Source organism: Scyliorhinus canicula, chromosome 16 (genome assembly GCF_902713615.1).
Source record: "Scyliorhinus canicula chromosome 16, sScyCan1.1, whole genome shotgun sequence".
Lineage (NCBI taxonomy): Eukaryota > Metazoa > Chordata > Chondrichthyes > Carcharhiniformes > Scyliorhinidae > Scyliorhinus > Scyliorhinus canicula.
In genome coordinates, this window is record NC_052161.1 from 56702362 (window position 1) to 56714789 (window position 12428).

At 44.4% G+C, this 12428-nt stretch overlaps 1 protein-coding gene across 1 annotated transcript in view; it reads right to left on the bottom strand.

Annotated features, from left to right (window-relative positions):
- Positions 1-12428, bottom strand: part of noc3l (NOC3-like DNA replication regulator) — a 67998-nt gene that overhangs the window by 7647 nt on the left and 47923 nt on the right. The window contains exons 10-16 of the mRNA XM_038822405.1: positions 10784-10912; positions 5519-5650; positions 5211-5291; positions 3927-4027; positions 3677-3749; positions 3494-3557; positions 3253-3324 (exon numbers count right to left, since the gene is read on the bottom strand). Of these exons, the coding sequence (XP_038678333.1) occupies positions 3253-3324; positions 3494-3557; positions 3677-3749; positions 3927-4027; positions 5211-5291; positions 5519-5650; positions 10784-10912 (652 nt within the window). The remainder of the gene's footprint in view (positions 1-3252; positions 3325-3493; positions 3558-3676; positions 3750-3926; positions 4028-5210; positions 5292-5518; positions 5651-10783; positions 10913-12428) is intronic.

Sequence of the window (12428 nt, forward strand, 5' to 3'; positions counted from 1 at the left end):
CATGGCTACGTCTGCCTTCAGCCCCTTTAAGTGCGAAAACACCCGGGCCCTCTTGACCGGCCCATTCAAGCCTCTCACGTTCCACGTGATCAGCCAGATCGGGGGGCTATCTGCCCCCGCGCCGACTAGCCATCTCCTTTTTTTAGGCCAGCCATGTGCCCGCACCTCCTGCAGTCTCCAGCCTCCCAGGCAGAGGCTCCGCACCCCGACTCTCCCTCTTACCATCAACTCCCCCTCAATCAGCACAGCAGCAACCCAGTGCCCCCGCCAACCCCCGGCCAAGCAACTACTTAACCCCCCTACCCCACCCATTGCACTCCCGTACGTCAGCTGACTCATGCTGACCCCGGCCGCTCCCGCCACTGCCTCCAATCCTCCTTTGGATTTCCCATCCAAATCTCCAGCCCTCCCCTCACCAAAGTGGGGTAAAGAAAGTCCCCCCCCTCCACTCCATATTAGCCAATGCGGACATCGAACACAATACCACCCCCCCTCTTCGGGCACCGCCCCCACCATTTTGTGGAAAAAAGCCACGCTCCCTGCCTGGGCCGACCCCACCCCCTGTGGCGCAGCTCCTCTCAACTGCGACCTCACCAATCCCCGAGGGCCCCGGGCCCACACAGTCCCAAGAAAACGTGGGGAAAAAACCCACCCAAACAAACATCGCCCCCTCTCCCTCACCAACATCCCCCATAACATACCGCAAGCCATTAATTCAAGTCCAACTTCTCGTTTTTGATGAAAGTTCACGCCTCATCCGGTGTATCAAAATAGTGGTGTCGGTCCTGGTATGTGACCACAGCCTCGCCAGCTGTAACAGCCCGAACTTCACCCCCATCCCGTGGAGGACCGCCTTAGCCCGGTTGAATCCTGCCCGCTTCTTGGCCAGCTCTGCACTCCAGTCCTGATAAATACGGATCTCGGTATTCTCCCACCTGCTGCTCCGCTCCTTCTTTGCCCATCGCAGGACACACTCCCTGTCGGTGAAGCGGTGGAACCCCACCACCATCGCCCTCAGCCTCCTGGCCAGGACTCTGTGCGCCCCATCCAGCTCCAGGGGCCTCGGGAAGGCACCCGCGCCTATCACCGTACTCCGCATCGTGGCCACATACGCCCCAGCATCCGACCCCTCCACACCTTCAGGGAGACCCAGAATCCACAGGTTCTGCCTCCTCGACCTGTTCTCCAGCTTCTCCTGCCATTTTTTGTGCAGCGCCTTGTGCGCTTCCACTCTGATCGCCAGGCCCAGAATCTCGTCCTCATTGTCAAAGGCCTTCTGCTGCACCTCCTTGATCGCCGTCCCCTGCATCTTCTGGGTCTCCACCAACCTTTCAATCGATGCCTTCATAGAGGCCAACATCTCCGCCTTCAAGTCAGCAAAGCAGCTTCTTAAAATCTCCTGCTGCTCCCAAGACCACTGGGATACGCTGTCTGATCCCTGCCCGCCGCCATCTTGTTTTTTCACGCCCGCTCTCCTCTATTCCCTAAAGCCACTTTTTTGACCGCACCGCTCCTGGTCCACTCCATACAGTGCTGGGGGTCCCTCACTGCTTCCTTCCCACACCGGGATTCGTCGACCAAATGCTGCCTGAGCTCCTTAAAAGGGCCCGAAAGTCCGTTATCGGTGGGAGCTGCCGACCGCGCGGCCTACCGAGGCATAGCGCAACCCGAAGTCCACCGTTCCCAAAGATGATAGTGAAAAGTCAAGGAAGAGAAGCTGAGAAGTACCAAACTGTCTCTTCATTTGTGCTAGATTGGGTAAAGTGATCTTGATCTTGTTGCAGGGTCCACCAATAAATAAGCATCAGCATTCTCAGTCTAGTTGATATTAGACATGACTCATAGCACAAATCACTCAATTTAACAAACTGACAACTTAATTTAGAAAGACAATGAAGCAGGTTGGTATAAAACCTGGAATCAAAGAAAGAATTTTGTAAGTGAGTCAACTCAAACTAATGATCTTTCAAACCATTGTAATGGGAGGAACTAGCAGATTCCAACAAAATATTCACTGATATTTTTGTTCTTCATAATGGCATAGAAATAATAATTCTTTAGGGCTGTTTCACCATTCAACCAGATGTTGACTGGTCTGTACAACAATCTATTTGCCTACTTTTGCCACGTATCTTTTGATATCCTTACTGAACAAAACTCTTTCAAAATTTGATTTGACCCAGTATCCAGAGTCTTTTGTGGGAGATTTCCTCTACCCTCTCTGTAAAAGAATGACTCCCAATTTCACTGCTAAATGTCCGAATTAGAATTTTCACCGACAACACTAAATGGTCTTGCTGATCAATAATTAATTTAAAAGTCTCAATCATCATCCCACCACTGTCTAAACCCAATGGTATGCAAACCAAGTTTATTATAAGGCCCCAATACCATTCTGGTGAATCCATGCTATATACTTTCCAAACGTAGTGGCTAGCCTGAGCCTTTGTGCCCAAAACTGATTCCTGATGTGATCTGGTCACAGCCGGAGCCGAGGTACTTTTGATTACTTTTTGTACTATACTTTTAGTGAGTTGTGTACATGGACATCAACATGCTTCTGTCCTCCCACAGGTCCTAGGCCCTGACCACTAAGAAAATAATCCAGTTTCGCTTTCTTAGATCCAAAGTGACTGAACTCACACCTCTATACATGGAACTCCATTGCTTTGCTTCCTCACTTAGTCATCCACTTGCATATCCTTTGCAAAATCCTGCTAACTTAAGCTCCACCTGCAGACTAAGATATATAATTAATATTTTTTCTTCATCCTAGTCATTAATATATACAGAGAAAAACTAAGGGCCTAATACAGATTCCCTGTGGAACACCACCTGTGTTATCCCACTAATAAGAGAATAAAGTGTTATCCATGTCCTATTTCCTACCTTCCAAATATTCACCGACAATGATGTTCTCATCTCCATACATTCTCAATTTTGGGACATTTTTTCCCCCTGAAAGCTAAACCATATAAGACTAAATAGCCATCGTACATTAATTAGCTTCCAAAATTTACATACAAACCTTTCATTTGCTTATGGCACAATCTCTAGGAATTTGGAAAAATTATTTCCAATGTTGTGCAATGAGTTAAATTCAAGAGGTATGAATCACTTTACTTCGAATTCCGTTCTTGGGGAATGAAACTCAAAATTCTGGTTGGATTGAAATGCAGCACTTCACCTGTCACATCATTGCTTTTTGTTAATTATTATTATTGTTTTTAAATGACTGAAACTTTAACTTACCAGCATGTAGCGCAAACAACATCTTATAAAGGTGAGTGTAAAATTTCATTGGATCAATATTCAGCACATCACCTGAAGGACAGAATGAAAAGTTGAAAGAATTGAATTTGTAGATGCAGAATTGTGAATAAGTTTAATCCCAAATAGTTTAAGAAAAAGAGAAGCGAATGATGATCAGATCCATTGTGAAATATTTAGTTTACAATTTAATACAGCTCAAAATCTACTCAAAGGGGCCTACCTTGACCAGAAAGTACATGAAAGGCAGCTTGAATACAATGAAAGCATTCCCTGTAATTAAGAGTCTGTAACAAGAAAGGGAAGTTCAGACTAAAGGCACGAAGCAATCAATACAAGAGCAAACTGTCTGACCCACTGATATACAAGATAAAATCCATCATATATTGGAGTAACTTGCACTCACCCCAGAGTCAATCAAAGAATACAGAACTACCAGAAGGTCATCAAAGAATTCCACATTAATGAGGTGAGCAAATCTGAGGGAACATTGATAAGGTTAGTTTCCATATTTGGAAAGAACACTGAAAATACATTCGATCGGAGGTGGTTTGTTAGGCAATTGCAAGAGATAAAATCACAAACTTCAACACCAATGCTGGAATTCTCAGTTTGAACAGTGTCCCTGCAATATAAAAATAAATGTGTTCTCTTACTTGGCAAGGCCTTCCAGAACACCCGGAAGAAGTAATGATTTTTGTGCTTTCTTTAGGATTCTGAAGTACGTCAGAAACACAATGTTAAGGATGTCAGTGTGCTGTCATTAAGAGAGAAAATTGTTAAAATCTTACTTTGGACTAATTAAAATTAAAATCCATTAAGGAAGCTCAACAAACTTTGTAAAAGGAATTTCATGATCACAACTAACTATAAACAATTCTGTAACTTCTGAACTCGTGAACCTAGGGGTGTACCCCAAAGATGCTCCCCCTCCCCAATGCAGAACTTCCAATCATGCATTTGTCATACAGCAATTGTTACCCAGAAAAAGCTTGACGGACTAAAACCATTTCTAGTTTGAGTATCTATTGCACTGAAACATCTTGCACCCCCCCCCCCCCCAACCCACGTAACTCCCCCCACCTCTGCGGGCTCTTGCCAGGCCCCCAATTACCATCCCCTCCAGCCTCCCACAATCCTACTCCCCCAAACCACATACAGAACTTCCCCAACCGCAGTTCTAGAGATGTCAAATGATTATTTATATTTTCTGCTGGCCTGTCACGTGTAGCTCAGTTTTAATGTTTTAAGTCAGGGGTGGGCAAACTACGGCCCGCGGGCCGCATGCGGCCCGCCAAAGGTATTTCTGCGGCCCACCAAGTCATTAAAAAAAAAAAAAAAAATTTTTTTTTAAAAATTTTTTTTTTTTTTTTTTTTTAAATTTTTTTTTAAGGTTAATGCGGGGGGGCTGTTGGGTTACTTACTGGTATAGGGTGGATACGTTGACTTGAGTAGGGTGATCATTGCTCGGCACAACGTCGAGGGCCGAAGGGCCTGTTCTGTGCTGTTCTATGTTCTATATGAGGCGCCCAGAATCATAACCGGGTGAAGTAATTATTTTACTTAATATACTATGCGGCCCTTTGTGAATTGTGAATTTCTGAATGTGGCCCTTGCACGGAAAAGTTTGCCCACCCCTGTTTTAAGTCGTTTTTTGTTTGCATCAGTTCAGGGATTTTCTGTTTCACCACAAACATTCCAGCACTTTACTGTGGTATCATATACTTTGTATATATTTCACTCTTTTACAACCTTTTAAAATCGACCTGATTACCTCCATTCACAAGCAATTTGAACAGCAGATTAATAGCTTGCAGAACTCCAGCTGTGACAGCACTTTTTAAAATTTCAGTACTTTTTTGATCTACTTAACTTGTTGCTATTTAGGAGCACATCAGGGATATAGATATACCGAGTACTTAAACACAGAAACCACTTACCAGTTTTAGTTTTTTATCTTTACTTTCTGAAGCTTCTGTTTCAAGAAGTTCCTTCTCTAGTTTCTCCTCTGCTTTTTTCCACTAAAAAATAAACATTTTAAAAACAAATTGATTTACTTGTTAAATCATTAGGAACAATAATTTTAACATGAATAAATGGACACTTCCACACATTTGCCTGGTGCTGCAACAAGAATTGGATCAAAAATGGAAAATTCTGGGCAATCTCAGGAAATCTGACAGCATCTGTGGAGAGAGAAGGGAGCTCACGTTGAGTCTGGATGACTCTTGTATTGTGGAAACATTACCTTTCGCTGCATTCTGGAAAGATGTTTCCTCTTCTCTTTGCATGTCATGAATCTTTTTTTCGGGGCGATGGCTTCAGAATCTTTTTTTACTTCCACTTCCTTAATCCGCAAGGCAAGGAATGTCTTCAGCACCTGATTAGAGAAATACAATTACATTTTGGCAGGATGCACTCCATTGGAAATTCATGTGGATATATTCCATCCCAGGGTGTGGAGTAAGTTACCAGGGAAGACCATTGAAAGTGAACAGTATAAATGGGCACAGCAAATTTAAAAGGATTTCTGTAGAACGAAGGATGGAAGGACATGCTAAGAAAAGGTTTGTTTATAAATGTAAAGGAACACAATGTTGTTCGACCGTTTGAAATTTCAGCACCGTTTAGAATCATGTTACTCCCCAGCGAATCAACCAATTTCATACCAACAATTGTGATGCCGTGCTACACCAAATAAACTGAATTTCACGATGCATATATAGACACCTTTAGTAGGTTATTTCTATAAAATTGTTTTTGTACACCACCCATGGCTATTAAGGCTGTGGAGATTGACATGCAACCTGCTCCTGGACACAAAGTCAGAGTGAGAGCAACCGTGGTAACTATGTCATTTTCATTTTGACCAGAGTAGATGCAGCAAAACTACACTAAGCACTTTGGCATGCAGATATATTTTGAACCAAGCACTAAATAAAAATGCATACAATCATAAATCCCTCATCATGATAAACAAGACACTTTGGAATTTGGATGCTATGTTTATTCTTTCAAATTTAATTTCCCTACTACAATTTCAGAATACCTTTTGGATAATGTATTCAGATTATCCCAACATAAAAAGCAAGCTGTTCATAAAGTGATACGAGGAACAATGTATAATATTTTAGTCACAGAACCATTCTGGAAATTAGCAGTACCAATTATTTCATCCAAGGGCGTAACCTTAAGCTCACGTTGCTGCCACAGGTAACCTTGTGGCTCAGTGTGTCCATTAGCCTAAATTGAGAACCCCTCAACATTTTGTGAAGGGAAGAAAAATATGGAGAAGTGAGAAGTAATTTGAGCGTTCTCCTAAAGATCCATAAGCACACCACTCCTCACACCGCAAGCCCCCAATAAATGCCTTGCAATAACTTAGTGTATTTTGAATTGACAAATTTTTGTTATGTTTGGGAAACTAAACAATGGGGAATGAACCACGTGTTACTAGAACAGAACAGAAATGATGTGAGGAAGAATTTTACATAAAATATTAATCCTCAGGCTAACAGTAATTCTGGCACAAGTGGTGATGGAGACATTGGGTGGAATTCTCTGCTCCCCACGCCGGGTGGGAGAATTGCGGGAGGGCCGGGCGACTCACGATACGCCCCCCCCGGTGCCCCCCGCGATTCTCCCACCCCCCGCTCGGAAGAATCGGCGCTCGCCGTTTTTCACGGCGACCGGCGATTCTCCGGCCCGCATGGGCCGAGCGGCCTGCCATTCCCGACCGGTTCACGACGGCGGCAACCACACCTGGTCGCTGCCGTCGTGAACATGGGCGCCAAATGCTGGTTTGAGGCTTGTGGGGGCGGAGAGGGGAGTGAGCACCACGGCCGTGCTCGGGAGGGGACTGGCCTGCAATCGGTGCCCACCGATCGTCGGGCCGGCGTCTCAAAGCGACGCACTCTTTCCCCTCCGCCGCCCCGCAAGCTCAAGCCGCCACGCCTTGCGGGGCAGCGGAGGGGAAGACGGCAACCGCGCATGCGTGGGTTTGAGCTGTCAGCCGTCGTGATGTCAGCCGCGCATGCACGGGTTGGAGCCGCCCAACCTGCGCATACGCGGCTGACGTCACTTAGGCGCCGCCGTCGCGTCATTCTCGGTGCACCGCCTTGATGCAAGAGTCAAGGCCTGGCGGCCGAGAGTTACGGAGTCCTAGCCCCCGGGTGGAGGTGAATAAGGTGAGAGGAGCGGCTTCCGAGGCCGTCGTGAAACTCGGCCGAGTTCACGACGGCCTTCACGATTTATCGCAGGAGCGGAGAATTCCGCCCATTATTAGGATTGCAGTAAACAATCTTTATACAGTAAGAATTAATCACTTTAATGGTATATACACACTTCGCTTTTATTCGCATCTCATTCTGTAAGATTAGCTAAACCATAAGACAGAGGTGCAGAATTACGCCACTTGCCCCATCGAGTCTGCTCGCCGATTCAATCATGGCTGATATTTTTCTCATCCCCATTCTCCTGCCTTCTCCCCATAATCCCTGATCCCCTTATTAATCAAGAACCTTTCTATCTCTGTCTTTCTTTTTTAAAATAAATTTAGATTACCCAATTATTTTTTCCAATTAAGGGGCAATTTAGCGTGGCCAATCCACCTACTCTGCACATTTTTAGGGTTGTGGGGGCGAAACCCACCAGACACGGGGAGAATGTGCAAACTCCACACGGACAGTGACCCAGAGCCGAGATCGAACCTGGGACCTCAGCGCCGTGAGGCAGTTGTGCTAACCACTAGGCCACCGTGCTGCCCTTCTATCTCTGTCTTAAGGACACTCAGTGATTTGGCCCTACAGCCTTCTGTGGCAAAGAGTTCCACAGATTCACCACCCTCTTGCTGAAAAAATTCCTCATCTCTGTTTTAAAGGATCGTCCCTTTAGTCTGACATTGTGTCCTCTGGTTCTAGTTTTTCCTACAAGTGGAAACATCCTCTCCATGTCCACTCTATCCAGGCCTCGCAGTATCCTTTAAGTTTCAATTAGATCTCCCCTTATCTTTCTAAACTCCAACCAGTACAGACCCAGAATCCTCAACTGTTCCTCATACAAGCTCTTCATTCCAGGGATCATTCTTGTGAACCTTCTCTGGACCAAATGTTGATGCATAGAAGTCAAAATAAAATATTGCTCTTATTGTTAAATTGCAACTTGAAGGTTTAAAATGGTTTAATTTATATCTGGAAGCAAATATTCTAAATTTGCATTAAAAGCCAAAACATTTTTGTTTTACATAACAAGTAGGAAACTGATTTTCAGGCCTGAACCACATATAGGTAGACTGGGTGAAAAGTGACCTGGAGGCAGTCAGCAGCACCTAGAAATGCCAGTGAAAGGAGCATCTCTGGAAGAAGACAGCAATGTCTAGAAGAGCAGGTGATAAGAGGACCAGGAGGTAGCCAACAGCACCTAGATCCACCTTTTTCAGCCTCCAGTATTTGGTACAGTGAAGAAGCGGAATGGCGAGTGACTGGAAGTGCAAACTATTAAATGTAGAATAAAAGTTAAGGAATGGCAGGACAGCTCTGCTGAGTGGAATGTGGAAAGTCACAGATGCACCATGTGTCCTCGACAAACACATCTGCAGGAAATGACACCAGCTGCAGAAGATGAAGCTCTCGGTTTCAGAATACTGTGGTGCACCCACAAGGTGGAAAACTATGTGGATAGAATGATCAAGGAGGTAATCAAACTCGTGCTCAGAGCATTCCATCAGGGACGGAATGGGTAACTGCCAGGCAGTCTAAGAGAACCATGCAGTTGGTGCAAAAGTCCCTGAGTCAATCTCACTTGCTAACCGGTTTTTAATTTTGAGCTATCCTGGTGTGGTTTCCTGCTAATTCTGCAATCCCCTCCCCATCCTAAAGGCAACAAAAAAAATCAACCCTATGTTTCTGTTGATGTCCTTTCAATCTCGACCACAATATTTCAATTGTAAATAACACAAAAAATTAGGTACAGGCCGGAATCGAAACCGGGCCCTCGGTGCTGTGAGGCAGCAATGCTAACCACTGCACCACCGTCTCTATTTCTATGTTCGATTCTCCATGTAATAAATGTCAACATTCCATTTACCTGCTGTACCCGCATATCAATATTTTATGATTCACGTTCCAGGACTAAGTATCCCTCTGTACCACAGAGCTTTTCAGTCTCTCCCAATTTAAATATGCTACTTTTCTATTCTTCCTGCCAAAGAGGACAAGTTCCTACATTATACTCCATCCAAGTATTTGCCCACTCACTTAACCTATCTATATCCCTTTGTAGACTCTATGCTCTCTGGCAACTTACTTTGCACCATCAGCAAATATGGCTACATACATTCAGTCCTGTAGCCACCTGGGTTGGCCACTACCCGACTTTAAAATGGAGATTCGCTAAGAATGCAGGGAGAAATGGCCAAACGCAGGAAAACAAGCAGGTGCAAAATCTCCTGTATATTAGAACTTAGAAACCCAGACAGCTCTGAAACTGACGACCATCTACATATTGATGAGCGATCCCCGGGAACAATTGAAACAGTTAAGATAATCGAGGCCAAGCCAGATTCCTCGGCGCCAGCGGGAGCCAAAACAAAGCAAAAACAAAATTGGAACATGGTCCAATCAATTGGAACCAGGTACAGGGACCGCCCAAAAGGGCGCGAAGCCCCTGGGGACTATAAAATAGAGTCCCCAAGTTCAGTTCGATCTTCTTGGCACTTGGCTCTCAGCGAGGAGAGACCGGCCTAACAGCTTCTTGGCAGCTCTCAAAGAACTCTTGACCGTGACTCTCAACTCGGAGAGACTTGCCTAGCAGCTGCACCAGCCAAGTAAGTGTCCAGTCAATGCACGCTACGAGATAGGCGCTCCTAACCCTTAGTCCATACCAACTGGAAGCCTGCAGACTCAGGATCGAACGAGAGGTTCCAAAGCTAAGTATTGGCCTGTTAGTGTTAGAAACAGTCTAGTGAGTAGTATTTTATGCATGAGTAGCGATTGACTGTGTATATAATAAATGTGTTTTGATTTGAACCTTACTAACTGATGTATTGAGTTATTTATCAGCACTTGAACCTCGTGGTGGTATAAGGATACCTGCCGATTCTAGAGCAAAGGTTATAAAACAGAGCAATTAAGTCAAAGCACAATTAGCATCAGTCCAAGTAATTGAAACAGATTGCAAATAGTTGAGGCCCCAGCACTGATCCTTGTGCACTCCATTAGTTATAGCTTGCCAATCCAAAAATGATCCATTTACCGTACTCAGTTTTCTGATAGCTAACCATTCCATTATCTATGCAAATATGTTACCCCCTGCACTGTGAACTCTTATTTGTGAAGTAACCTTTCATGTGGCACCTTATAAATAACTTCTAGAAATTCAAGTACATCACATTTAATCTACAGGTTCCCCTTTATCCATCTTGCTTATTACTTGCTCAGGTACCTAATTAATCAAACATGATTTCCCTTCACAAAATCATGCTGACTCTGCCCGATTGTAATAGAATTTTACTTACCTCAGATTTTACTTCATAGTTTCTGCTTTTAACAAGACCAGAAATTATTTTGACCATAGCAAGTGAGGGCACACCGATTTTGTCCTGCTTAAAAAGTGTTTCCACAGCTCCACAACACATTTCTGAAATCTGAAGAGACATCGCTGTTAAACATCAGAACAAAATAACAAAGGAACAGAAAACAACCCACCATGGAATTTTATAACACAAAACAGGATATACATTCCATCACGCAGTGGTCCAATTCAGTGCCTTTGAGACCTTTAAAAAATTTTATTTTACAAATATTTATCCACTTTCCTTTTGCAAACAGATTTTTCTTTTCACACTATCTGTAGTACAGCATATTCTTTCCCAACAATATGTAGTAAAACCCCTCAAACTTTTTATTTTGTTGTTTTATTGATGGACTTAAAAATATGCCTCTAGTTACCAAATAATTGACTAGTGGAAATAATTTATCCTCATTTACCAAGATGGCAGCCGTAGGTCATTGGTAGCAATCTAGCCTCAGTGTAGGAGGTTGTGGGTTCAACCTCACTCTACACACTTGAGCATCTAATCCAGGCTGATACTCCAATCAAATATCGGCTAACATGAGACGTAAAACTGAAGCCTCACCTGCCCTATTAGGTGGGCATAAAACATGAGCAGAGCGCTTTCCTGGTGTACTGAAAGTAAGTATCCCTAACATCACTGGAGCAGATGATCTGTTCATTCATCTGATTGCTTGAGTTCGTCCTATATCTAAACTGGTTGAAGCATTCCTTAGATTAACAGTGAGTACACAGAAGGCGGTGCTACAGTTGCAGCGCTCGATGGGGGTTGTGTACAAATATGGGGAGAAGGCAAGCAGGTTTTTGGCTGATCAGCTGAGGCAACAGGTGGCTTTGCGAGAGATTGTATGGATTTGGGACTTGGGTGGCAGACTAGTGTCAGCGTTGGATAAAGTTAAAGGGGCGTTTACAGTGTTATGTATAGATCGGAGCCACCAGAGGAGGAGTCAGATATGCTGAGGTCTTTGGAAGGTTTGGAGTATCCCAAAGTGGAGGATCGGAAAGAGATGGAGGGGCCACTATGGGTGTGGAGGTCAGAATGGCAATTGGGAGAATGCAGACGGGTAAAATGCAGGGGCTGGACAGGTTCCAGCTACTGAATATCAATGCTAAAATTCTGGTTAAGGTATTAGCACTTGAGGCTGGAGGGATGTCCCCCACAAGGTATTGGGGAAGACCAGACGGGTTTGTGAAGGGGAGCCACTTGTCATCCATTATGAGGTGACTTTTGAATGTGTTGTTCCCGATGGAGGGGAGGAAGCAGAAGGTCATTGTGTCATTGGATGTTGAAAAGGCCTTTGATTGAGTAGAATGGGGATATTTGTTTTCAGTACTGGAACGGTTCAGGATTGGGCCTAAGTTTGTGGCATTGGTTCAGTTATATAAGGCACTAAAGGCTAGTGTTCGGACAAATAATGTGAGCTTGAGATATTTCCAGTTACACAGGGGAAAGAGGCAGGGATGTCCTATGCCTCCCCTCTGGTTTGCATTGGCAATAGAGCCGTTGGCCATTTCCCTGAGAGCTTCAGATAGGTGAAGAGGGATGAGGGGGGGTTGTTGTTGAGCATAGGGTGTCCTTGTACGCAGAT